The 26,891-nt window shown below is 36.1% G+C and overlaps 1 protein-coding gene across 1 annotated transcript in view; it reads left to right on the top strand.

The window, feature by feature from the left end:
* LOC106936558 (polycystic kidney disease protein 1-like 2) overlaps window positions 1–25,289 on the top strand; it is a 40,922-nt gene extending 15,633 nt beyond the window's left edge. The window contains exons 16-44 of the mRNA XM_015017648.1: window positions 619–801; window positions 3,111–3,248; window positions 4,477–4,620; window positions 4,846–4,970; window positions 5,639–5,759; window positions 5,919–6,050; window positions 7,636–7,749; window positions 8,103–8,217; window positions 8,298–8,488; window positions 8,582–8,812; window positions 9,042–9,143; window positions 10,295–10,473; window positions 12,816–12,962; window positions 13,633–13,832; window positions 13,920–14,164; window positions 14,659–14,845; window positions 15,034–15,247; window positions 16,333–16,576; window positions 16,720–16,816; window positions 16,899–17,033; window positions 17,124–17,309; window positions 17,894–18,212; window positions 18,429–18,562; window positions 18,674–18,801; window positions 20,524–20,684; window positions 20,811–21,021; window positions 22,255–22,356; window positions 22,538–22,669; window positions 25,008–25,289. Of these exons, the coding sequence (XP_014873134.1) occupies window positions 619–801; window positions 3,111–3,248; window positions 4,477–4,620; window positions 4,846–4,970; window positions 5,639–5,759; window positions 5,919–6,050; window positions 7,636–7,749; window positions 8,103–8,217; window positions 8,298–8,488; window positions 8,582–8,812; window positions 9,042–9,143; window positions 10,295–10,473; window positions 12,816–12,962; window positions 13,633–13,832; window positions 13,920–14,164; window positions 14,659–14,845; window positions 15,034–15,247; window positions 16,333–16,576; window positions 16,720–16,816; window positions 16,899–17,033; window positions 17,124–17,309; window positions 17,894–18,212; window positions 18,429–18,562; window positions 18,674–18,801; window positions 20,524–20,684; window positions 20,811–21,021; window positions 22,255–22,356; window positions 22,538–22,669; window positions 25,008–25,202 (4,812 nt within the window). The 3' untranslated portion in view covers window positions 25,203–25,289. The remainder of the gene's footprint in view (window positions 1–618; window positions 802–3,110; window positions 3,249–4,476; window positions 4,621–4,845; window positions 4,971–5,638; window positions 5,760–5,918; window positions 6,051–7,635; window positions 7,750–8,102; window positions 8,218–8,297; window positions 8,489–8,581; window positions 8,813–9,041; window positions 9,144–10,294; window positions 10,474–12,815; window positions 12,963–13,632; window positions 13,833–13,919; window positions 14,165–14,658; window positions 14,846–15,033; window positions 15,248–16,332; window positions 16,577–16,719; window positions 16,817–16,898; window positions 17,034–17,123; window positions 17,310–17,893; window positions 18,213–18,428; window positions 18,563–18,673; window positions 18,802–20,523; window positions 20,685–20,810; window positions 21,022–22,254; window positions 22,357–22,537; window positions 22,670–25,007) is intronic.
* Window positions 25,290–26,891: the final 1,602 nt, after the last annotated feature.

Genomic DNA, 26,891 nt, shown 5'->3' with positions numbered 1-26,891 from the left:
AGAAATAAATAATGATTTATTTAAATAATGTATAAATAAATATTTGTTTAAGTAGAAAAATAGATATTTATCTATTTAAATGAATTAGTTTTTTATTTATTATCATTTTATTTAAATTTATCATCAACAAATGAAAATAAATGTATTCATGACAAATACATTTATTTAAATAAATGTATTTAGTTAATTAATATTTAATGGTAAAAATTAATTATTTAATGGAGTATTTAATAATTTTACAATACATTTAATACATTTCATGATATATTTATTTATTGAACATATCTTTAATTACATCAGGAGCCACGAAATGAAAAATACACACTGAAATAATTAAATGTTTAAGTAAAAGTTGCCTTTAGGACATTTTATTACTTAAATTATTTAAAAGGGTAGATTTAATTATTTAGTGGGATATTATAATTCCATATTATATTTCATTATTTTGCTGTAAATGTAATTATTTAATGATGATTTTAAGTAATTTTATGACACATTAAAGCCGTTGATGGGAGATTTATAAATATGTATTTTATGGTTTAGTTATTTAATTTTGACCCTCCCACCCCCATAACCCGCCTTACGTTTGACCTGATTGAGTTAATTCATTATTTACAGGTTTTGGATGCTGCAGCTGACTTGTGCTCAGTGGACGGTCTGGACTCACTGGTACTGAAAGCTGTGGATAAGCTGGAGAGTGAAGGTCTACTGTCAGCTGTTTCTATTGGAGAACTTTTTAACTCGGTGGCTGAAAAGCTAAACAGCAAAAATGATGGATCAGAAAAAGAAGCTCGACAAGAGGTAAAGTCTCCATAAGGATTAGTGTTAGTCAGATTTATGTTGACATTTTTCTAATGTCCAAATTAACGCTCATCATGAAAACGGAGAAATATGAAGGTTGATGTTTCTCTGATTTTCTCTGGTCTGCAGGAATATTTTGACACATCAAAATGTGTTAATGTCTTTCAATAAAACGCAAATGAGCGGGTAATAAACCATAATTCTGTTTATAGTGGTGATAAAACAAATCGTACCAAATTTTACTCTCTCAGAGAGTTTTAGAGACACATTAAGTAGCAATCATGGTGAAACTGTTACAGCATTTTTTGTGCTTTTTTTTTTTTTTTTTTTGTCAGAAGCTTTGAATAATTTACGCCCCAATTTCTTTAGATGAAAGTGTATTCCAAAAATATAACATATGGAAATGTATTTAATTGATTGTCTCAGTTTTGAAAGGTGAAACGTGAAGTGTTACATGTGAATTGTTGACTTTTGTGATTTTCTCCTAGTTTACTGATTCTCTGTTGTTCAGTCCAGTTTATTGAACAATCAAGCACACCGATACTGTGGCCATTAAAGCAGTTAATGATACTTTAGGACAGTGTTTTTCAACCACTGTTCCGCGGTACACTAGTGTGCCGTGAGTGATCGTCAGGTGTGCCGTGGAAATTATTCAATTTCACCTACGGTACCGTATTTTCCGGACTATAAGCTGCTACTTTTTTCCTAAACTTTGAACCATGCTGTTCAAAAACGGTGTGGCTTTTCTGTGTATTTTTCTTCAACCACCAGGGGCTCTATAGCAGGAAGTGAATCATTAGAAGTCAAAATTGTAGATCAAAGAAGAACGCGTTAATTTTCATTTAGAACAACCACATGCTAGCAGCAAGCACGACGGAGAAATGTTTTCAAACTCGTATGGTGCAGCTTTTAAGTTGAGGGCTGTTGAGCTGCCACTACAGGATGGAAATAAAGCCGCTGTACTTAAGCTCGGTGTGAACGAAACCATGGTTCGGCTTTGGAGAAGGAGGACTGTGTCCTTAATATATCCAGCAGGTTTATTGGGCTCCATACCTTATGGAAAACCAAGAGCAGCTTCCAGTTTTTTTTTATTTTATTTATTTATTTATTTTTTTTAAAATTGAAGGTGCTAGTATGGTGCGCTCTATAGTCCGAAAAATACAGTAATTGGTTTTAAAAGATTTTTTGAAAATGAATTATCTGCAAATAATGCCATCTTCGAGTGTCTGTTGTAGTAGTGGCTAGCGGCGTAATCATGTAATTTTCTTACCACTAGATGGCAGTAGGTACAGAGCATTTTACATTAAAACAAGAGAATTAGTGATGCATGAATGTTACAGGTAGCGGTGAGAGCATCGTATCTAGCAAGACTAACGACAGTGATGGAAAAGACAGTGAAGCTCAGCATCTGTTGGAAAGAACATGGGTCCATTTCCCACAACATGTCTGTGTGAAGTGAGCTTCTCAAGCCTGGATACTATAAAAACTGAAACCAGAGAGACTGAGAGCTGATGAGGAAGAGCTTTGTCTTTCTTCAATTTCTGCCAGGAAATCAGCTGTTTTCATCCAAATATGCACGTTTCACACTAGATGGGTAAAATATACAGATATTGACATTTTGTACATGCAAATCTTCATATTGTAACAGTGAATATGAAGTGAAATGTTTCCCAAATATTATTGCTTCTTTCAGAATAAGAATCATTTTCTGTATTCTGGCTATAAGAATGCTTATGGATTAGTTTGTAAAACACTTTGAAGTTTTCTACAACTTCTTTAAATTTAAGACCACAGTGTTGTGGCCCTGTTCAGGTGTATTTTTGAAGTGGACATGTTATGTGCAATTTGAAATAAGAAATGTAAAATGTGATAAAAAAAAAATACATTTTTGTGTTTATTTGATTCCTATTCAAGACACTTTGATAAGAATATATGTAATATAGGCGGCTACAGAGTATCTTTGTTTACATTTTTGGTTGGTGGTGTGCCTCCAGATTTTTTAAAATTAAAACAGTGTACCTTCGCTCAAAAAAGGTTGAAAAACACTGCTTTAGCAGTCTGGGCAGGTGCCAAGAACTGCTGGGAAAAGAAATCTGCATCTTTGTTAAACTTGTTAACAAAGGGAAGCAGGAAGATTTCAAAAATGTTGTTTTTTAAGACATTTGCTGTGAATTGCCACCATATAAATTAACTCAATAAGCAAGCTTGCTTTTTTAGCGCTTCTCCCAAATACGTGTATCTTTAACTGTGTGTTTATCTCATGTAATACCATTTTTATTTTCTAAATGCATAACTTCTGGGTTTCAAAGCTCAGGCAGAAGATGCTGGACTTGATGATTGGACTAGTGAACGAGTCTCCAACACAAACTCCAGAAGAAACTCAGGTGGTAGCCAGAGGACTTACTTCTCTCATTCAGAAAGACGATGAACTCAGCTTGTCTGCACAGGTAATGAAGCGTTTTATTGTTTCAGAAAAATAATATGAACCACAATTAAAAGAACCATTGCTGTACTCTTGATGCACAGCAGAGTTTTTCTGTAAGGTGGCAGGGTTAGTTTGGCATCCCCTACCTGGCAGATGGTAGCTTTGGCCATGATCATCAGTAAGATGTTGCATTAGACAAACCATGAAAAGTTAAATCCTGCAGGTTAGCTTGAGGTCTTCAAAGGTTATGCAGGTCAAACTGAAGGACATGAAATATGTAAGTTATTCCTCACATGTTGGCAGAATGATTTGTGGTTTAAATTGTGGCTGTTTTCAATGACTTACTAATAATATTTGGATGATTTGAGGTTAGAAGGTGGATTTGAAGGAATGTGAAGGTCAAGCTGCTACTGCATACTGATCTGGTTGAAAACACTAAACCAGAAGTGCAGTTCTGGAGAGCTACTCAAGATGCAGCTTTCAGACATGGACTTTACTGTTCAAGTGTTCTTTAAAGCCATTAAAGTAATGTTTTAGAAAAGGAAATGAGTGGAAAATGTTACTCTTACAATGTCCTTCTTATCAATAAGTTAAGCTAGAAAACAGAAAAATTATAAATGTTACATGTTTCCTGTTAGTTCTTTGAGTAAAATTAAAGCGCACCATAATGCCTGGTCTGGATGGCTTATGTTTTAATTTTAAAACCTCAGGGAGCAATGTAAGAACAAGCAGTCTCAGAAATACTGACTTTTCCTGCTTTACATTCTTGCAGACATTAAAAACAACAGAAACAGATTTACCAATCTGTCACATAGTGCTGCAAATATTTCAATAATAAAGTAATACCATTTTAAAATTTAAACTTAAACAGTTTGGTATATTTCATCACCTACCATAAGATGTAGCATAATGAGTTTCTCCTCTGTCAACGATCCTCTTTCATTACATTACTGCAAATAGAGGTGATGTAACACAGTGTTGAAAATGTCTGGGCTGTTTTTATTTAAGTGGAGGTGTGATAGTTGGAGTAGTTTGCACTGTTTTGTAGAGAAATTACTTAGAATTCTAATTTAACTTTAATAGCTTAGATTAGATTACTTATTATTCTTATGATACACAAAAATGCAGATAAAATAGGGCCATAACCAACACTAATTATAAAAATTAACAACACAATCAATTAAATTTGATCAGAATAAGCTTTGGACCCCAGTCTGATTGCAGTTCACTGAGTTGATATCTTTCTACAGATTGATGCCGCCACATTGTTTGCCAACCTCAGCTTATCTGTCCTGGATATGAATGTGAGCACAGCTGAAGACAAAGACAATGTTATCATCGCTGCAAGCATCATTGTGGAAGGAGTGGGCGTGATTTTGGAGTATTCTTCCAATGTGAGTCATCAACTTGAAAGCCCACGCAGTGGGGATTAACATCTCCCTGGCAGATTTCATAAACATGTCTGTGGATGCATTTTAATTATTAAAGTAGCTACTATTGTTGGTCATTTCTGAAAAATCGGTTCAGAAAATACTGTCTGGTCTCAGTGGTCGATGTTTTTCAGTATTACTCAGTTTTGGTGAACCTCGAAAACTAATATGTTGATTAATCTTTTACAGAAAAATATCTCTGACGCCTTGCTTGCTGCTCTGAGCATCATACAGAGCACTTTGTTGAAAACAATGACGGTTAATGAAGGTCCAATTATAATACAACTACCTCATATCAGTTTGTTCGTCAATCGGTATGTTTGACTTTAACTCTAAACTCTGAGACATATATTTTTCAAAGGGGGTTTTTATGCAAAATTGACTTTTTTGTAATGTTATTGTAGTGTTGCTTTGACTCATTTATACATGTTTGAGAAATCCTTGATTATTTACCCAAAGCTCTGTCTTGGAGCGGCAGTTTCCAGCTGAGATTGTATCCCACAGAGCTCCCATACATCACTCAGCTCCTCCAGACTAGCGGCAGCAGCAATTAGCAAACACCTAGTGGAACTGCAAAACCGCGGAGCTCATCAAACGAACTACCCCTCACTTCAACGCTTCAAAAAATGGCATCATTGAAAAGCATGTTATGATGATGTGCTGAAGATGGAAAGCGCAGAAGCTTCTTAAAAAGAAGCAGAGGCCAATTTCAAGGCATCAAATTGCAAAGTTAAATTTCTAAGTACTGTTTGACATAGTTTGTTACTTAAAGGTGTTATAAAATGGGACTACGTACTTGGTAACATTCAGTCATTGTGAAATTTCATCTTCAAATACATAAACCGGCTTGTGATGCAACACAAGAATGTTGACAAATGTTCAACTTTTGTCGCTCCTCGTGTTTCGAGCCCATTAATCGAATGAAGTCATTTTATTTTACCATGACTCTAGATTTGATGCGTCTTCTGATCTTATCCTGCAGAATAAAACCTGAGATTTTACACAAAGAGTCCATCAGTGCTAATTTAAGTTCTCAGCCCACGTTTTCGCTGCCACAACTCCCATCTGACATGTTTCTGTCAGATGAACCAGTGGATGTCCGGGTAAGCCAAAATCATTGTTTCATGTGAAATCAGAGTGCAGCCAATAGCAAGTGTCTTCCAGATGCTGTGCGTGTTTGATCAAAGAGGTCTTCAATTTTCTAACGTGTCTTTCTTTAAATGAGATTTAACCCTGATTTGTTCTTTCAAATACAACAACAGATGCTGAGTTTAGATAAAAACCCCTTTTCTTGGAACGAGAAAGGAAACATTAGTGGACTGATAGGTGGTCTGTCCTTCACAAGAGAAGATGGATCCGGTATCCCTGTGGAGAACTTAAGTGAAGATATTGAGGTCAGTGTTGCAGCACTGCAGCATCGGGGAATTGTTCGAAACTGTGATTACCTTTTAAAATACAAACCTTACTGAGAGGACTTTTGAGACAAATCAAATCAAATCCGAACTTGCTTACTCCTAATTTGACTCCATACATACTTTTTGTTAACTGAGCTTCATCAACTTAGCATTTCAGCGAGTGCACTGTGCTGTCATGTCAAAGTAATAATGGTTGCTACATCTTTTTGGCACTTCTAAAGGAAAAGTTGTTTTATTTTTCAATCTCACTTCACACTTCACAATCACACTTCAGAGAGTGTTTTACTCTCTCTGAAGTGCTCCCCTGGAAAATTCCCATTTTAGAACCCAATAGGTTTACATCCTTCTGATTTCAAAACTAAAACATTCTAGCTTTTGGTGGAAACACTCAAACCAAGCACATCAGATTAGGTTTTACAAGTGATTCCTGTGAAGCATAAGGATACAAACATGGAGCATTTTTGCCTTCTGGTAATGAAGTATTGCCTGAAGTTATATTGTATTACTTATTGTCAACAAAACAAATGTTTTATTATGACATTGATGAATTGTAATTGAAGTTTCTGAACCTCAAACCAAAACATATTGCTAGGATTGTTGCTTTGAATGAGGTAGTTCAATGAGAGCACATTAGTGTAATAGGAAGTGTGAATAAATGCACCCTAACACTAGCCATTCTTACTTCTTATTGTAGTTGATCCCCTGAAACAATCTATTCACGATATGCTGTTTTAAGAGCAGTATTTGTGTTTGTAGGGCTTCTATTTTAGTCACAGCCACACAATCTTCAACTAAAAAATGCACTGAAGAGCAAATTCAAAAGGAGAAAATTCCCTTCACAGCAAAAGCAAACCATTTTCCACGCTGTAGGTGGTAAGGGTGAGTTTTTCATAGTAATTTCTGAGTTATCCAGAGATTTTTTTTATTATTCTTCTCTGTAAAATGCAAATTTGGGTAATATAGCTCAGCACCAAATTTTATTTACCAGAATGAAATGAGTTTCTTGTTTAAATTGGACAAGAGGCAGTTTTGATTTTCAACTTTAGTCCATAACATAAAAATAGACTTCTACTTCTACCTGCTTTGCCACCCTGGGTCTGCTGAGAGTCTTGATGTGCAAATTGTGTTGCATGTGTTTCTTACCCCTGTCCAAGGATGTGCTGTTTTAGGGGTCACAAGATCACAAATTATTCATGCAAAAGTGTCAAAAGAAAACGCCGTACATTTTTCTTACTGTTTAGTTTTTTCCAATCAAAACATATGAGTATGTATTATACTCCACTTGTTATTCTAATCAGAGCCATGGGAATATCTGAAACAAACTATTATGTTTATTTATGATTGCATTGCAGGAGTACACATAATCTGCTCTATTTAAGCTACTTGTGCATAAACAATCATTTGAAATTAATCAAGTAGCTACTTGATAACCTCTAATTAATGTGAATGAATTTTACATATAATTCTAGCTGAGCATGCTGAACCTAGTAAGAACAGTTTGTTATTTGCCAGTAAAATATTTATATTCTTTCCATCTGTTTTTTGCTGTTGGCTGGTTCCATAGATTCTGTTGCCAAGACCTGCTGGAGAGCAAGTGAACACCTCAGTTTTGGATCTTGGGAACTACAGCACAACAGCCATAGATGTTCCCTCAGCCGACTCCACTCTGCTTTTAAAGGTGCACTTAGATGTTTATGTACTGAACGTTCAATGGACATTTCATTGTGAGTTAAAAGATCACCTCTGCAAATAACCATTTACATACTTTTACAACCCTCACCATAGTAAAGAATAGTGATTTGGCTGAAAAACCTTTCATGATATGCATTTCATATAATTTGATATCAATGATTATTGTAGCTTTTTGTTGTAAATATTAAGAACACTGCCTCACTTGCTCCTCTTTTACCTACAGTTTTCTCTTAAGAGTTAGTTTTCTGCCACCCACAGTGTTTTACTAATTTAAATCTTTTCCTCAAATAATTTTGGGACAATATTTTGATACAAAAATATTGATTTCATGTTTTAAAGATGGTGCCTTCTGTGGATCCTTTACCCTTCAAACTGTTCCTTGGTTACATGGACTACCCTACTGACACAAATTATGTAGCGATGACAGAGATGCCTCTTCCGGGATCTACTCAAGGTAATAAAAGTTTTCCTCTGTTATATTTCACATCTGATATTTGTGTGATTTACCTGAGCATATGTTTGTGTCTGACGCAGAAGAAAGATACACATGGCTTCTTAGTCCCACACATTTAAAGGGAAATGCTGGATTGCATTATCTTGTGGTGAGGCCTATTGTTGGTCCAGGTGTGAAATCTATCAATGCCACATTATCTATCACCCCCATTACATCCTCATGCAAGTTTTGGAATGAAACTCTATTGGACTGGAAGGATTCTGGATGCAGAGTAAGTATAATTATTTCTTATTAAGAAGCCGATCTTTTGAACACCATGGTGCTTCCGTTCTTTTGGGATAATGATGTTTGTTTGTTCTTCAAGGTTGGTGTCAAGACCACACATTTAGTCACCCAGTGCTTGTGCAACCACCTCACATTTTTTGGCAGCTCTTTCTTTGTAACTCCAAATCTCGTTGACCCTTCACGCACTGCTGAGCTGTTTGCGACCTTTGCTGAGAACCCAGTGGTTGTGTGCTTTGTCGGGGCTCTTTTTGTGACCTACCTCCTCGTGGTTGTGTGGGCACGAAGAAAAGACATCAAGGACACAGTCAAGGTAAAGTCTTTCTCTGCCAACTCCACTTTATGAAAACATTTATATCTCAAGTCTAGTTTGAGCATCCTGAAATTTAGAAGTTTTTTCTGCTCATATGCTGAAGTTAAAGTTATCTATGTAAGTGATTGCTATTTTACTGATAGGTAAATAAGCTTTTATTAGCAAGCAAGCCCAGTTTGACATGAATGAAAGAATGGATGATCAGTTTAGTTACTTTACTCGCATGCAGGTGAAGGGGACGGTGCTGGAGGACAACGACCCCATGGATAATTACCGATATCTGTTGTGTGTTTGCACTGGACATCGCATAGGAGCCTCCACTTCTTCTCAGGTAGTGAAAATATGGATATGCATTTATTTAGGATAAATGGATCTTAAATACCAATTTTTAAAAATCGTCTCAAAAATGATCTGGAACCTTGTTTGAAATGTCTCTTAGACAGTTTTGTCTTAGTAATATGCAGAAAATGAAAACAAACAAAAGAACTACAGTCCTATAATCCTGTGACTTGCAGGTTAGTGAATCCATTAAGAATCATTAATGAGTATTTACCAGCAGATATATACAATGGGAATGTGTATTGCTGCAGCATCAGTTAACTTGCTGCTCAAAAAGCATCTAAGTTTTTGCTTTTTCAGTCTGGAAAATTTAATTTGCTGGGGATTTGAACAACAGAAATAATAAGGACATGCTTCATCCTTTAAGCCTGTGCCGTCAAAAACTCAGATCACTTTCTAGCAGCTAAACTAGTCACAGACTCAGAAAGTTTAATCCAAACTAATTATTTAATCTTCAACTCACTTTATAGCATAAAAGCAATCATGTAAACAAGTCGTGATTCAGCTCAGCTTAGCCTTGGCTTCCCAAACATCCGGCCAACATTCTGTCTGTCAGCATCACTTTCATTTCATCTGTCTCCATCTGTGAAACTCACCAGAGCATTTCAAAGCTAAACAGACCAGATTCTGCATCAAACACTGGTGGAAATAATAAAAAGGGTAAACATTGACTGAACTTTTGTTTCCGTGTCGGGGGCTCATTTTGTACAAGAATATGTTGACATATTGTTGCTGCTGGAAGAATGTTAACAAGCACTAGCAGCAATTCGCCGAGCATATAATTCTGACTCTCTGGTAAATTAAAAAAGATAAATAAATAAATCTTTAACTGAAATAACATTTGAAAACCAAATCCTTAATTTTAGTACATTTAATTAACAAGGTAAACAATGTACAAATATGTAGAGTTGAAGCTAGAAGTTTACATAGACTGAATAAAAAAACATGGATTTTTTTTTTTTTTCTCATCAAATGTCTTTTGTTTTAGGTCAAATTATTTCTACTTGCTAAATATCGCAATAATAAGAGAAAGAAGTTATTTATTAATGTCCTCAAAGTCAGAAGTTTTTATGTGCAAATGAAGTAATTTTTCTTTACAGATAAAGAACCAGAGGATTCTTGTGACGCAGTATTTTGTTTCAGGTTGTAGTCACTCTTCTGGGTGCAGACGGAAACAGTAAGCCTCATCACTTGAGTGATCCAAAGAAACCCGTGTTTGAGCGTGGAGCCGTGGATTTGTTCCTGCTGACTACACCGTCCTCTTTGGGAGAGCTGCAGGGCATCAGACTGTGGCACAACAATTCTGGAAACCATCCTGCTTGGTGAGAAATCACAAAAAAAAATACTTAAAAAACAAAAAAAAGATGAACTAATAAGACCTACTCTGATTAATGCCGTGACAGTATAATAAATATATCATGTACAACAGAGATGACAGTCTTAGATATGAATACATATTTTTAATGACTACATAAAGCAGATTCATTCAGTTCAAATCTCAAAATTTCCACCATGAGGATATAAATGATTTGTCTAACTTTATTCCAACCAGAATGCGTGGAATAATATACTGAATTGCATACAATATCCACATTTCAAACAAACATGAAGAAGCTCCAATCAGTATTCAGGAATTTTTACTTCATTTGTGAAATAAGTAGTTTTGGCAGGCTGTAAGTGCTGAACAACAAACCACTAACAAGTACATGCTGCGTATAAAAAAAAGAAGCAGAAACAAAGCTAAGAGCAGTATCAGTGTATGGAAAAACCTATTACACTTTCATTACTTCCACAAGAAGTGAGTGCCTGATTACTAGCCAGGTGCTGCTTACAAAATATACTTGATTAACTGTTTATCGGTATGTTTTTTTTTCCCCTCTGTGAAAGCAGAAGTTGGCAGGATGCCTGTCTTAACCAATAATTGGTGTGTTGGAACGTTACCCAGAAGAAAGTCCAACTGATTCTTGACAGCTGTATGAATAAACTGAATATGTTTGACTGTCAGAGATCTGATAACTAAAGTTTGGATAAAACAAAGTCAATCAGCTAAAGCACTGAACCAAAGCTATGTCAAATTGACTGAAAGCAAAAATATGTGCAATTACAGCAAGGACATAATGAAGAACTGTTATCCTCACATACTAAAGGGTGAATGCTAAATATGATTGATTTTCCACAGCAAAATCCTGATTATGACTTTCTTGAAAACAAAGAGCATTCAAGAAAACAACATTGCAGAGACTCCAGTTTTTCTGAAGGTTCCAGTCACTGATTTTGCTCATTTACTGGTGCTGAATTCAGCCAACTCTCCTTTTGCTTTAAGACTTACTGTAAATTCATCAGAAAGTGTCCCGCAATAACGTCCCACATAGAGAGCGTGCTCAGCGTTTTGCCAACCGCCATAAAAAAGAAGTAGTCCTCAGTGTTTGTGGAAGTAAACATGGATGCTAACGGTGAAGCATAGCTTACGATTTTGAAGTTGTTGTCCGAACGGAGCCAGCACAGTAATCACCGAATCTCCGAATCTGCAGAATAGTGACGTTTGTCGATCAATGACGTTCAGGATCTGGCCGTTAGGATTCAGATCACATTTGAGGAGATCGGATAGTATCGGTCGCATTCAAAGAAATCCGACCTTTGTTGTTCAGACTGCCTTAAGACTGTCAGATACAGGTTGCATTATGTAGCAAGTTGCCAACCTGCAGTTGACAACTTTATGGACAACTTTATATGGAAATCCACATTATTTGGTTCTGGAAACTGAAACTAAAAACTAGTCCAAAAGAGGGCTTGTCTGGAGCAGACTTCTACATCTTAAAAACATTGATAGTGGTTTAACTGAATTAGATTCTGAACTTTTAAACCGTTGTCAAGTTAAGATTTGGTGGTTATTTACGTGAAAGCCAAGGATATATGAAAAATGGAGGTAGGAAAATACAGTTTCTTTTAAAAATTCAAGTAAATTTTTTTAAATCAATACAACATTTTAACAAATGGAGTCTTGACAAAAGTTCAGTCTGGAAGACTCTAGTCGCACCTGCCTCATCAATCAGCGCCCGCCTCTCTGCAACCTGGACCTATCGGCGCGGACCAAGCCTCGCTCCAGCCAATCATCGTTTGGGCTTCAGTTCAAAAGGACCTTCACCCATAGCCTCCTCTGCTCACCAGCTGCGATCAACCCACCTCCACCCCATCTCCACCTTCTGCTCCCGGCTCTCAGGCCTCATCTTCCTCCGACCGCCGCCACCAGTACAGGCCCCGGGGGGTCTACATTCCTATGCTGCATCAGGAATGTTCATCGAGCTCATCGAAGTCCAGCTCGATGTCCCCGGCCGGGGCCTGAACGCCAAAGGACTTTGTTTATTTTCATGTTCATTTTGTCATTAAACTCTTTTAATTGCCTTCTTTCTCCGTTTGAGTCTCTCCAGATTGAAATGAAGGTATATATAGGTTTATAGCACAGTCAAAAAACTTTGTGCCTGGGAAATACACAATACAGCCTGTTAAGACTCACATAAACAGTTGGCTTCATGGAATCCACATGTTCTAACTTATTAATGTAATGTTGTGACACTTCCCACCACATTGTGGCCTGACATGTAATACTTTCAAAAATGAAAAAAATGTAGACTTCATGAGATAAAATGTTTGTTGTTTCCTTCAGGTTTGTGGGCAACGTCCTTGTGCAAGATTTACAAACAGAGCAGAAATGGTATTTTTTATGCAACTCCTGGCTCGCAATAGACATGGGTGATTGCTGCCTCGATAAACTCTTTCCTGTTTCGACAGAGATGGATCTGAAGAAATTCAGGTAAGGCAGAAGTGTAGCGGTACATTGAGGTGCACAATTACATACACAAGGGCACCATTATAGTCTGCAGAGCTGATGTGAATCTTGGGACGTCCGTTTCCATTTGAATTTCAATGAAAAGTCAAATCAAATGTAAATCAGATGCAATAGCAGGCTCGGATTTCAGTTGAAGAAACATCAAATTTATTGGAAGAAAAGCGAAACCTTTTGAAATTTGACTTTTTAAAACAGCAAGTCTTCAACTGAAGCCAACTTCTTAGCTAATGAAGGTATTTGCATTTTGAGAAAAAATAGTCTGTTATAGGAGAACTAATTAGCCAATGGATGAGAAGTGAAATATGAATATGATTAAAGATTTCTAGACAGTCTTGTTAAGTTATTTTAATTTACTTTAATTGTTAAACTGTGAACTAATTACAGTTAACAGGTAAGTTTGTTTTTTTAGAACATAAATAACTGATTTTTTTTGCAATGGATCTCGACTTAAAAATTGAGCTGATGATTCAAAGATTTACAGCTTTTTCTTTATTCTTAAATGACAGCAAGCCACAAATCCCATCAAATGTTGTGTCTCTACACAAAGAGATTAAAATATGTTGATAATCCTTCACTAATTGGGAGTTTATCTTTGTCTTAAAATGTTTATAACATTGAAGCTTCTATCTTCCAGTAACTTGTTCTTCATGAAGACGGCAAAGGATTTCAGTGACGGACACCTTTGGTTCTCTGTGATCAGTCGACCGCCGAGCAGCAACTTTACTTGTGTGCAGAGGGTGTCCTGCTGTTTCTCCCTGCTGCTCTGCACCATGCTGACCAGCATCATGTTTTATGGGATCCCAACAGACCCCTCAGATCAGGTCATGGATTTGGGTACATCTACTTTTATTTACACTTCACAGTACCTCAAGAAACAAAAGAAAACGCCACAAACTTGTCTCATCAGAGCTATGTTTTCAGGTCACTTTGAGTTCACCTGGCAGCAGTTCATGGTTGGGGTTCAGAGTTCCCTCATCATGTTTCCAATAAACATCCTCATAGTCAGCGTCTTCAGAAACACTCGCCCTCGGGAGTCGTCTTGTTGTCAAAGAAAAACAAAGACAGCAAGTCGCCGCCAGCAAAAAAGCAGCGTACAGACAACTTCTCTACAACCGGGAACTACCATCAGCAGCACAGGGAGCTCCACTTTAGACACCATAATAAAAGTAAGTGCTTTGTGCCTTTGTGAACAGCAAAGAAAACCCATCGCAGACCTTGAACATTGTTTTTTCACCATTTTGTCTTGTTGCAAACCACAAGCCTCTGTGTATTTCACTCTGATTTCATGTGATAGACCAACACAGAATTAAAGCACATAGAGAGGAAGAAAAACAATATGTGGTTTTTCACATTTATTACATGTAGAAATCCTAAAATTCTTTTTTAGTGCAAATCTGATTGAGTTCATTTAAAACATATTTTATTTATACCACAGAGAAATAAAAGGTTTTGTTACTTATATCACCCAAGTAGCTTCAAAACTTTGAGTTGCACCAACATTTAATTTCTCTCTGGGATTTATAAAGTATTTTTCATTTGAACTGAAGAACATTTTGAAGCATTGATTTTAGTTAGTTGAAAATAATGGCTAGAATACTGGTTACATTGCATTATGTGTTTCTAATGTATATAGAACAATATCTTCCATTTGAACAATTAGGATATTTCAAGAATTCTTCAGTCTCTGTCTGAGACAACCAAATGCAACATCCCATCCATCAAGTCTGAGTTTGGTTCTGGAAAAGAAACTGACATTAATGCTGTCCTCGCCGAAGTGGAAGAATTTCTCAAACAGAATACCAAATGCAGCAATGACACCCAGACAAAAACACAGTGTCAACTATCAGGTGGGTCCTGCTCCTGCGACAGTGGTGTTGTTATTCAGGTCAGAAGCAACAGAGATGCTCAGGAAAGCTAGCTGTAGGTGTATCCATCCCCAAATAAACAAAATCAGACTTTTAAAGTTTTTACATTCGTCCAAAATCATACATCTTAGTAGTTACGATTGCGATGTGTTTGTGTCCTGTGCTAACAGCCGAGGGGATTGAGAAGAAGAGCAACAAAACCCAGCATCTGTACAGACAAATGTGCCAGCTTGAAAAGGAGCTGAGTCTGATGGACCCGTCCAGCTTCCCCAGCCCAGTCAGCTTCGATAAGGCCCAGAAGCAGATCCAGGGGATGAAGAGCTACCTTGAAGATCAGCTCTTCACCTCCAGCCATTTGGACCTAGATGAGCCTAAACATGAGAAGTAAAAAAAACAAAAAAAAAAAACATTACACTTACAGCTTTATTTTGAGCTTTTAAAAATGCTTATTGGGACGTGGTGGCTGAACTAGTGCTGTCAAATATGGACTCTTTGTTTCTGTTCTTTCCCTGTATTGACTTTATTTTCCTTCGTCCATGTTTGTTTCCTCTTTTAGTTCAGTTACTTTTCATCTGATTAGTCTTGTCATGTTTTACTCTTAGCCTGCTCTTAGTTTTATTCTTCATGAAAGCTTAATTTAGATTAATTTGCTTTTTCTCTCTCACACACACACCCTCAGTTAGCCAATCGGAACCGTTGCATTGTTCCACATTAACTCTCCCTTTACTTAAACTTCTGGTCCTCACATTCTTTGTTTCCTTCTGTTAAATCCTGTTGTTCTTCCTGTCAGTACCCTGCCGTCCTTGTCCTTATATTTATGGTTTTTGTTCTGCTCTGGCTCCCTTGGTTCTCTGTGATTTTTGTGAGTTTTTGTTCATGTTTTTTCATTAAATCTATAAGATCAACTCTACGTCACTGCCTGCTGCATTTGGGTCCACTTTAAAACAACACATCATAACAAAAGCATTGGCTTGGTCTATTCTTAACCAACAGATTGCCAATATTTACCCTTTCTAGTGGAGCTTTAGTTCCATCTGAAGGGCATCGTATTAAAATTCAGCCCCACAGTTTTGAATATAATATCCTCAGTAATACAAATACAGAAAGCAGCTGCATGTTTGTGATTTGTTGTTAGATTTTCTAGCTTCCTTAAAGGTTTTACTGTGTCAGAGGCTAATGTTAGATTGTAGGCTACTTAAACAGAAACAAGGACTTTTCATAAAAGCACACAAAATACTTTTATGAAAATATTTGCTTCTTTTATAGCAGCGCAAGAACAAAGTATGTGAACTGGTATAAATGTTCATGAAATCTGTTTCATACCTCTGCCATATATCAAGTAAGAGATAACTGCTACAAAATAAGAAAAGCTCTAATATCTCTAAGTTCTCATAGCCAAGGCTGCAGCACAGTAGTAATTTTGATTTGACAAATAATGTAAAACCCTTTCTTTATCTGTCCAATTCCAGGTTTGTTCCTGAGCATGGCACTTCAAATGATGACGATGTTCTGAAAAAAAAGCCACAGCGTCGGGGTTTTCTACCCTGGTGGTTTATCTTTGTCGGCTGGTTGCTGGTGATTGGAACCAGTTTTGTTTCTGGATATTTCACGATGCTTTATGGGCTGAAATTTGGGAAGGAGCGCTCCATCAGCTGGTTGGTATCCATGATCGTCTCCTTCTTTCAGAGTCTTCTCTTTATTCAGCCACTGAAGGTAAGACTTAGTATTTCTGTTGGCCTAAAGCATAACTATCAGATTTATGGTGCTCTGGTTTCAAAACCTGCTCATAAATAATGCCTGGAAACAATTCATGGATTTGATATTGCCTTGAAATTTGTGTATTCAATGTACTGCAGGTGGTATGTCTTGCAGTTTTCTTTGCACTGGTAATAAAGCGAGTCGATGAAGAAGATTTTCAAAATGTGGCGTTTGAAAGAAGTGGAAGAAAGTCTGGTAATGTCGTGATCCTCCAAAAACACACATTTAACTTCCAACAAATGACAACAAACTTTCAAACATTCACCATTTTAAACAGGTGATCAAAATAAAAAACAAACAAGCCAATGGGATTACCATCTTTATGAGCCACCTCCTCCTGCAGACATCGAGAGAATGAAAAGGAACAAGATTATGGAACAGAAGGCCTTTGCTTTGCTCAATGAGATCTTGAGTGAGTATAAAGTTACATTATTTTGGTAAATTATTTGATTTCAGACTTAACTGCGAGGTGTGTTGACTTTTTCTAAACATTATGTTGCAGTTTACATGGGGTTCATGTGGATGTTACTGCTGGTGGCCTATGGTCAGAGAGATCCCAATGCTTTTTTGCTGAAACAGCACATTAAAAATAGCTTTTCTGACGACGTCCCAGACAGCATGACTCTTCAGGATGTTTTTACCTGGGCTAACACCACTCTACTCCAAAACCTTTTTGGAGAATATCCAGGTAGGAATCCTTCCAAAACATTAAAATGTGTCCACACACTTGTAGCTTCTGTTGAAAACAGCTGAAGGTGAACTCAAGTCTAAAAGCTGAATTTCTGTCAGAACAACTTTGATATTGCCTTATGTACAAAAAGTTAGTACTCATTAAGGCTGTTTGCAGCTTTAATGCCGCCCAGTAAAACAGATGTCTGCCTCTAGTTTAGAAAAATAAATATAATCCCAAGATAGCAAACAGATTGTGTTTATTAAACTTTACTTTATTGCCTTTTATCACGTTAATTGGATTTGTGAAAGTCAGCCTATTTGGTTCCATATTATCATTTGCAGGATATTTTGTGACACAAGCTGTAGACACTTTCAGGTGTTTTGATTCTTCTTTCTTTTTTTTTTTTTACGTTGTTAAAATTGTGAAGGATGTCTCACTATTTCTCCCCAAAAAGAATCTGGAGTGTTTTACTTTATATTCAGCGTGAAGATAGGAAGATTTTGCTACTATTAGAAATGTTTGGGTTTTTTTTTTAAATGCTATAATGTTGTGACTTTTTCTTTCCAGTACTAGTAAAACTGTAAAATATTTTCCTGTAGGATTTATCACAGATGGAAACTCCAAGCTGGTGGGGAATGCTCGTGTTCGCCAATTAAGAGTTGAGCAGAACTCGTGTCAGATTGCAAGTCTCATGCTTGGATTAGTGCCAGACTGTGAAGCCCCCTATTCATGGGAGGTAGAAGACACAGGTTCCTACGAAGCTGGCTGGAACCACTCTGTCAAGGAAAGTGCCTCCTCTCCATGGACGTACCAGACTGAAGCTGAGCTCAGAAGTCTGCCATTCTGGGGACGACTGGTGCTCTACAGAGGAGGAGGATTTGTAGCTGAGCTCGGACCAGATATTCAAAATGCCAGCAGGTGAAATTCTGAAAGAAAAACTCTGAATTTTATATATATAAGTCAGAATGACTATAAGGTCAGAAGTCAGTTTCTTGAGAGAAAAAGTCAGGCTTACTTATGAGAAAAAAAAGAAAAAGTCATAATTATTAGATTGTCAGAATGACTAAAGTCAGAAATCTGAGAAAAAGTAACTCTTTGTTTTCAGCTCTAAAACATTATGTTCTTTGTCTACAGCACACTTGAGTATCTTTTCCATAATAAATGGCTTGATAAGTACACAAGGGCAATCTTTGTCGAGTTCACGGTTTACAATGCAAACGTGAACCTCTTCTGTATCGTCACGCTCTTGATGGAGACTTCAGCCGTAGGTGAGGAGTGCTCTTCTAAAGACCTGCAGCTTTATTAAACATAATCTTCTGGAAAATGCAGACTTATTTCTCCTCTTTCTGTGTTAGTAAATCATGTCTTTAACTTTGCAGGAGCATTTCAGTTCTACAGTGATCTGCAGGCTGTCCGTCTTTACCCATCAACAGGGGGGCTTTACTTCTTCGTTATGGCTTCTGAGATCATGTATTTGCTTTTCATTCTCTACTACATGTTCAAGCAGGTAAACACTTTAGTTATTCACTTTAATGCTTCGTAAATCCTGGCAGTGTGTATGAAGCTAAATGAAATCACTGTCAAAGAAGATTTAAACATTTATTTATCACTAGTACATTTGTGCTGGAGTTTTTTCTGGGTTCTGCAGTTAAATTCCCGCACCTTTCATTGTTTTTAACACCTAAAAACCTTACATTTATTTCTATCTACTCAACTTTACGTTACTTTCTTTAGCAAACCTTTCATGGCTTATCCTCTATGGGGAGACTGTCAATTATTGTCTAATAGACAACTTTTGTTCTAATTTACATTGATTTAGTATTTTTCATTTGCTCCAGGCTAAACAAAATTACAGAGATAGTCTGAATTACATCACAGTTTGTGTAATAATATTTGTACTTGAGTTTCCCTGAGTTTAAATGATTTTAAATGACTTATTCAAATTAATTAACTTTGCTATGATATTCTAGTTTAATGATAGGCGCCTTCATACCCTGAGGAGACAGGACGTCTCGGACTTTTTTACTCATTAAACGTCTCTCCAAACTCTGATCAAGTGAAAAAATAGTCATTTTAAAAAGTGCTTGAGCTACATTTATTTTATAGAAATGTGTATTTTATAAAAAGAGAAGTCAGTTATAAATCTATTTCCTCAGTGAGTAAATGTACTTGGATCTGTTCAGGTTCGTAAAGACAAAATGTGGTGGAGTTGCCTGAGGCATGTTTTTTTTTTTTTTTTTCAGTTGTTTTAATACTCTGAAGGTCCACGAACCTAATTTTCCAGCAGACAGCTACAAAACCTCCCTTTAATCTGAATTGCCAGTGGGCACTTTGTGCAACCCGGGATTTTTGATTTCTGTCTGTTTTGCTAATAGCAACTGAACATGCCACTTATGTGTTTTACTAGATCAGTCTAACAAGATATGCAACTCTACTATCATGAATTTTAACTTCTTTTTTTCTGCAAATCCAGTACTTAGGTATATAGCACCTATTGTCACATAAGAAAAAGCAAATCACTCATGGCAGTTCTTTTTCTGGCTTTAATAGCAACAATCTTCTACCATTCGTAATTATGCTACGTATAACGTAATGATGTTCTTTCACCTCCTTCTCCACTATTAATGGTAATTTAGCTCCTGTTAGATATGCTGTTTTGTTTCATTCTCAGTCCCTTAAGACCTTTATGTTGTTCTAGGCTGAAAAACTGAGAAAAAGATATTTGGACAGAGAAAATGTCTGAAAGGGAAAACTTATCTGTTCACATATAAACCACTTTGCAAAGGCATTTGTGACTCTTGGAGCTTTTTATATTTGTTACAATCATTAATTTTTTGCATTTTATTGTGTTTTTTATCATAGACCAACACAAGCAATTGGACAGAATACACACTACTATAAAAAAGACTGTTTTTGAAAGGCGATCTTTGAAAACCACTTAGGCACAGTTCAATTTAATGTAAATTCTTAATTTTACGTCTGGGCTGAGTGGACCTGTACAGTCTATGCTACTGGATTAAAACCCATTTTTCTTATTTAGTTTCAAGAACATTCAATTTACACCAACTCAGAATTTAATAATAAGCACTTAATTAGCAATAAACCATTCTATTTTTATTGTAATCACAGATTTGAATGTTCAGAAGATTTTTTTAAGCCTTTTATTTGAGAAAATCACCTACATCATTTGCTCTAGTCATTTGTTAAAAATATATATTTTTTATTACAGGCCAAATTATTGAAGCAGCATCGTTGGCTTTACTTCAAGAACAAGTGGAACCTTCTGGAGCTGAGCATCATCCTGCTGAGCTGGAGTGCCACTGCGGTTTTTATCCAAAGGACTCTGCTTGGAAACCGTGATATGAAATTCTACCAAACCCACAAAGACCAGTGAGAGCAACATCCAAATCTATCTTATTGTATTATCTAACTACATAGAGCGTGTTTATAATCTAAAATGTTAAACTCAGTGAAACTTTGCTGCTTTTAATAACTCACCTGTTTCTGCCCTTGTAGATTTGCCAGTTTTCGTGAAACTGCTGCAGCCGACTTAGTTCTTCAGTATTTGGTTGCTTTCTTGGTTCTTCTGTCCACTGTCAAACTGTGGCACCTTCTCAGACTGAACCCCAAGATGAACCTGATCACGGCTGCACTGCATCGAGCCTGGAATGACATCTCGAGTTTTCTACTCATCATCGTGATCACACTAGTGGCATACTCAGTTGCAGTGAGTACCTTGCAAAACTTTCATCTCACAATCATCCCTCCTGGCTAATTAGATGAACTAGAATGGATTTTAAAAAAATGATAATTAAAGATATAATTATGGTGTTGTAAGTTGAAGTAAAAAAAAAAAAAAAATCTGCTTCTCCAAACCTTTCCCCATCCAAATAAATATTAGAGATAAAACAATTCAAATTAAAGTTATTTAATTTATATATGTTTCTTTTAGAATGTTTCAATATGCAATTTGCACATTGCAGGAGATAATCATAATTGAACAAATATGCTAATTTCACTCTTACCTTTCTTGCTTGACTAAGTCTGTGTTATTACATTAAAAAAAATCTGAATATGGGTGTGATTGTGCAGGATTATGAAAATGACTTTTGGATTGTATCAAGAGTATAACATGATAGAACAAAGTCATCACTGCTTTAAACTTGCACACATTTTCTGCATGGAGGCTTTAGTGGTTCAAAATTGTGACAACAGACAAAAATCCAGGGTAAACATACCAATAACATTCTTGGGTCCCTTGCACATAGAGATCGGTATACGTTTTGCACCATGTGGATGTGTGCAACTCAAAGTTGTGCATATCTTACATAAAGATAAGTCGAGTTTTTCAGGCATTACATTGAGCAATGAGGACAGAGAAAACAGAGGAGGAGCAGGGAAGCATGCAGGCAGAGGTTTATAATATTTCACAAATCTGACACCCGGACTCATTAAAAACAACTTCAAGCTTCAGAGCTGCTGTTGGATAAACTTAAATACAAAACACACATTTAGGACTTTGTGTGCATGATTCCTTTTGATTGCACTTGCTAAGATATGTAAAAAGAGCACTGATTCTGGTTACAATTATTTCATAAAATAGCACAAACCTGCACAATCTGTACAGAAACCTCCCTCACCTGCATTGTCTCATTCTGAATTAGTTGATTAAAATATTGATGTTTCCTCCATAGACCCAAACTGATGGAAAAAATGAGTAAAAATGCAATAAAAACTTCAAGCACCTTTAATTATTTAGTTTTATTGTCTGGATACAAAACATCGAATATTTCCAACTTCTGCTTTTATTTGTAAATTATTCTTTATTTGTACTTAATGTTATTAAAGAAAAACATTGTTGTTTAAGTAAATTACTTTTAAATGATCCGTTTTAAGACTTTAATTTGTCATAAATAACTTCAGAGTTTCATGTGTCGATTGTCACATGTCATCTTTTCAGAGCAACGTAATTTATGGCTGGGAGATTTCATCTTACAAAACCTTTTTAGATTCTCTTCTGACCATCATCAGTCTGCAGATAGGCATCTTTAACTATGACCAGGTAAACGGTGTGATTTAATATTTAATATTTTTGACTCATTTAGGTGTTTCAGATTAACTGTATTTAATGCATTCTTCAGTCTGATGTTTTACAGTTAACTGTGCACACTGATCCACTGCATTATTCTAAAATAAAAAACAATGTTTACTCAGATGTTTTACTCAGCTAAATCATTTCCCAGGTTTTGGACAGTCACCCAGTCCTCGGCGGATTGCTGTTTGGCTCCTGTATTGTCTTCATGACGTTTGTGGTTCTAAATCTCTTCATTTCAGTGATTCTTGTGTCTCTAAACTTGGAGCAAATGCATCACAAGGTAACACTAATTTTAAAATTCTTTACTTGGTTAACTGTTTTTATCTCATTTCAGAATATCTGAGTTTAAGCATTATACTTAAACACAATTTAAGTACAATATGTTAGAAGCTACATGTGTTTGAATTCTCTGAGAAGAAAAAAATGATTTCTGAGTTATTGATCACCCAATCACTGATCATAAAAAATTTGGCCTGTTTCCATCACCAGTTGATTTCTGGGTGTCGCATCTCTGATTATGCATGCATGCATGATAAATAGCTCTGCTTTATCATGTCAACACTTCTAATTCAAACTTCTTTAAAAGTCCGGCCACAGTCTTTGCACGGCCTTTACAGTAGAAACTGTCCAACAACTGCAGATCAGAGAGAGAGTGCATTAAAATCTGAAAACTGTGCAAGGAAGAACTCAAAATACAAAACTGAACCGGGCTCCAAACCTGACGATTAAAAAATGGTTTCACCTTTGAAAAGCAAGCAACAGAGAACCTGCTTCCATTATCTAGGCAGTAGACAACCCTTGATCCATCCAAAATGTTTTTTGTTTTTTTTCAAACTCATCAGAGTTGTTTTGAAGGTAAAAGGTGGGCCATCCTGACAGATGCTCGTTATGTTGTAACTCAACAGCATCTGCCTGAGACAGAAACTAGAATCTTAATCATGAACCTGCGAAAACATAGGACTCTACTTAAAACTTGAATTAATTTTAAGAATGTATGTTCACGGTTCACAAATCAAATGCTAGTTAACATTTCACTTCCTCATTCTGCCCTTTTAAAGTTGCCCAAAGTATAAAGCTGAAATTTCTTTTTTTTTTCACCCACCGGTTTGTTCTGCTTAACCCAACAATTGATCTGTGAAGAAATGGCTCTTTGATTTTCTGTTGTTCATTAACCTTCCCTCACCTTTTTCTAATAAAAAAGGTTTAGTTTCTTTGTTGGAAATCTTAAAGCTTAAAGAATTGTAATAACCAGTCATAAATAATAATTTTTCATTATGATTACTACCATTGTTCTGTAAATAAAAGACTTTTAATAGCAGTCTAGAAAGTTCTAAGTGGTTGTGAATAGAAATGGGTTAGTTATGAAAAAAGTCATAATTTTTAAAAGGTCACTGATTATGGATTCAGAAAGTTTTCTGCTGTTAAATCCTTGGAGATTATTTTCAATATTATGCTAGCTTAATGGAGAAGGCTCACCACAAAGCATTTTTATGTTTCCATGTGAAAATATATCTTTTCCAGATGGTTTACTTACTGGAGAGAAAAATATTTTTAAGCAACGACATATAATTTAATTAAATTAAGTATTTCATTTTTTTATATTAATTGTCAAAACAACACAAGAGTGTAGGGAAATAATCATTTTAAGCTGTTAGCAAAGAAAGATTAATATTTCCAAAATATGCTGGGATGTGGAATAGTTGAAAATGAAATAACAGTTCCTGTCAGTTTTTTTAACGAGTAGAAGTAAAGAAATAAATCGGAACAATAGTGGATAAAGTGATAACTTTTGTTCAAATCAAGCCAGTAGAAGGACCAATAAAAACATTTTTTGTGGTCCCTACTGCATGCTGTTGTCACTGCAGCTGTTTTATATAAAACTTTACTTTGGATAAATCATCTTAGATAAATGTTGTCATTGAATGTTTTTGAGCCAGAAATAGCATTATTTATGTTTATGAGGCAATCTGTCGGATGCAGTGTTCTGTAATGTCCTTTTCCGGTATAATTGCAGCTGTCTAGACAGCCTTTGCTGTCTGAAAACATTACCTGTTCCTATTGCCAGAGATCACAAAAAACTATCATAATTATTAACAAAAATCCCAAACATTTTGTTGAAATCAGTGGCTTGCATAATGGTTTGTGTGTTATGCAGCTTTTTCCTTTCTTTCTGCCATTTAGTGTAATTTCATCTCATATCTCATTATTGCAGATGTGAATCTAACTTGAGTATGCAAGGTCTCCAAATCAGCCCATAACATCCTCTGATATTAAGTCCCACTGCTCAATATTGCTGCATTTTGTTGTGAAAAGCAGGATCCACAGCTATATTAAAAGCATTTGCACAAAGGTCAAAGTCAATATTGTGTTCAAATCATAAATTCAAATGGTAACTGATAAGTTCTTAAAACATTTTTATCACAGCTTGGCTCTTAGGCTCGTGTGTAACACGCACAATAAGAGTGTCTTCTGACAACTTTTTCTCGACAGCAAATGCTTTCCAGTGTCTGAAAACCAAAGAGTAAGAATCAAAGTTATTGGTCCAAAGTCTGATGGCTCATGCCTGTGTCAGTGTTTTTGTTTTTAAAGTGATTCTGATTTTGTTTCTTCTGGCCCAGCCCTCTGAAGAAGAAGAGATTGTTGACCTCCTGCTGAACAAACTCTGCAACCTGTTTGGTATCAGATATAAAAGTGAAAAAGACGCCGTGGAGCCCGACGGAGAGGGCAGCAGCAACTTGACCCTTAATAACAACAGGGATATTCTTACTAACACCTCGGTTGAAGACAACATTTATCAAAAGTCTGACAACTAAATGAACAGGAGATGTATGTCAAGATTTTATGTAGTAATTTCCTCTTTCGTTTTTGCTTGTTACATTAAAGAATGATTCAAAACTTTACTCTATAGAGTAGATATGCACTTCTGATTACACTGCTGCTTGTTCTGCTTCCTTTGCAGTTGTGCATAGTTTAATATGATCCTCTGGGCTTTTAGTATGAAGTAGGAAAAACTGAATATCCTATTCAAAAAGTTGTTCAATACAGCTTAGTTGAATAAGTTACAGTACTACTGGCACTGAAGTCTGAATGAATTTTAGAAAGCATCTCACTCCTTTCTTTCACGTTCTGTGATGATCAAGCTGCTTTTTGCAGGGTCTGAATGACCTCATCTTTGTTAGTTTTTTATCTGCTTCAGAATAATTCCCAACAGATTTATTTACTAGTTTCTTTATTTTCATAGCAATGATGATATTTGTTGACTTTAATAAAATGGGCCAAATTATGTTATTTAAAAATGGCCTTGTTTGCAGTAACAGTAAGAACTTTAGACATTTTTTACCTCCTTCGTCATCATGCTTACTGATAAATTTGGGTCACCTTCTGGACTTGTTTGTCAAACTCATCATATTAAACTTGCTGTAGATATGCAAAAGTTTAAGTATGTTTTCTTGTCTTCCTCAGTTTAAAGAGTGCTATGAGAATGATATTGTGTGTCATTCACATAGCACACATTGCTTTCCTTATCCCAGGAAAATAAAAATAAAAATGCACAGGTTACTAATAAACTTATACATTTGCATTCTCTTAAAAAACCTGAAATTAAATTTCCAGATTAAATTTCCAATGGAAAACTACACCTACATTTTAGGGTAAATTCATAAATTTGAATTTGTTGTAATTCTCATCAACATTTTCCACAGTGAAGGCATTTAAAACTCAGATCCTGTGTGTATGTTCCTCATTGCTGCATAATATTATCAGGATGTGACGTACCAAAAGCTGGCATACGTTATTGGTGAATAAAGCATGGGAGTCATATTAATGCCATATTATAAAAGACATCTGTTATCAAAGAAAATCTTGAACTTCAAGACCTTGAAGTGCTTAGACTGAGCACTCAGATGTCACAAACTATTCATCTTTTTGAACTTTTCCTCAGTGCGCTTTTGATTTTAAAGCTGTGTTACTGGAGAAGAGGTTATGAAAAACAAGAGCACAACTACGTTAAAAGTAAGGTTTACCAGAAAAAAGTAATTTTGTCCGTCCATATATTTACTGTGCAGGTCTGGCTCTGTTGAGTGACATTGAAAGAGGGGCAGTTATCACTTGACAATTGAAAGCAATTCCACTCCAAAACCAGAGGTATTAATTTGCTGCTTTTATAACTTGGCTGAGAGGATTTGTCTCTGCCTGCCGCTAAAGCATTAGTGAGGTGGGGTCAGTCACCGAGGGCCCAGTTTATGTATTCACATCAACAGAGTTGGACAAGGTTCAGGTTGGGGCTCTGTGCAGTCCGGTCACGTCCCTCTGAAGCACGGACTGGAGGCTATTTCCATATGGACCTTTTCTTCTTATAGCACATGAAATTGCTGTATTAAAACAATACAACTAGGCAGCGGCATACAGTTGAGTAAATAAATAGGTTAACATTTGGAGGACAAATGTTCTCAGCCAAGTAAGAAATTAGACCCAAAGGAAGAACTTTCTCTATTTTAGTGCCA

The sequence above is a fragment of the Poecilia latipinna genome, unplaced genomic scaffold (assembly GCF_001443285.1).
Source record: "Poecilia latipinna isolate Pla-1442-1.1 unplaced genomic scaffold, P_latipinna-1.0 Scaffold2171, whole genome shotgun sequence".
NCBI classification, from domain to species: Eukaryota; Metazoa; Chordata; class Actinopteri; order Cyprinodontiformes; family Poeciliidae; genus Poecilia; species Poecilia latipinna.
Note: the sequence above shows the minus strand (reverse complement) of the source record. Positions and strands in the feature narration are given on the sequence as shown.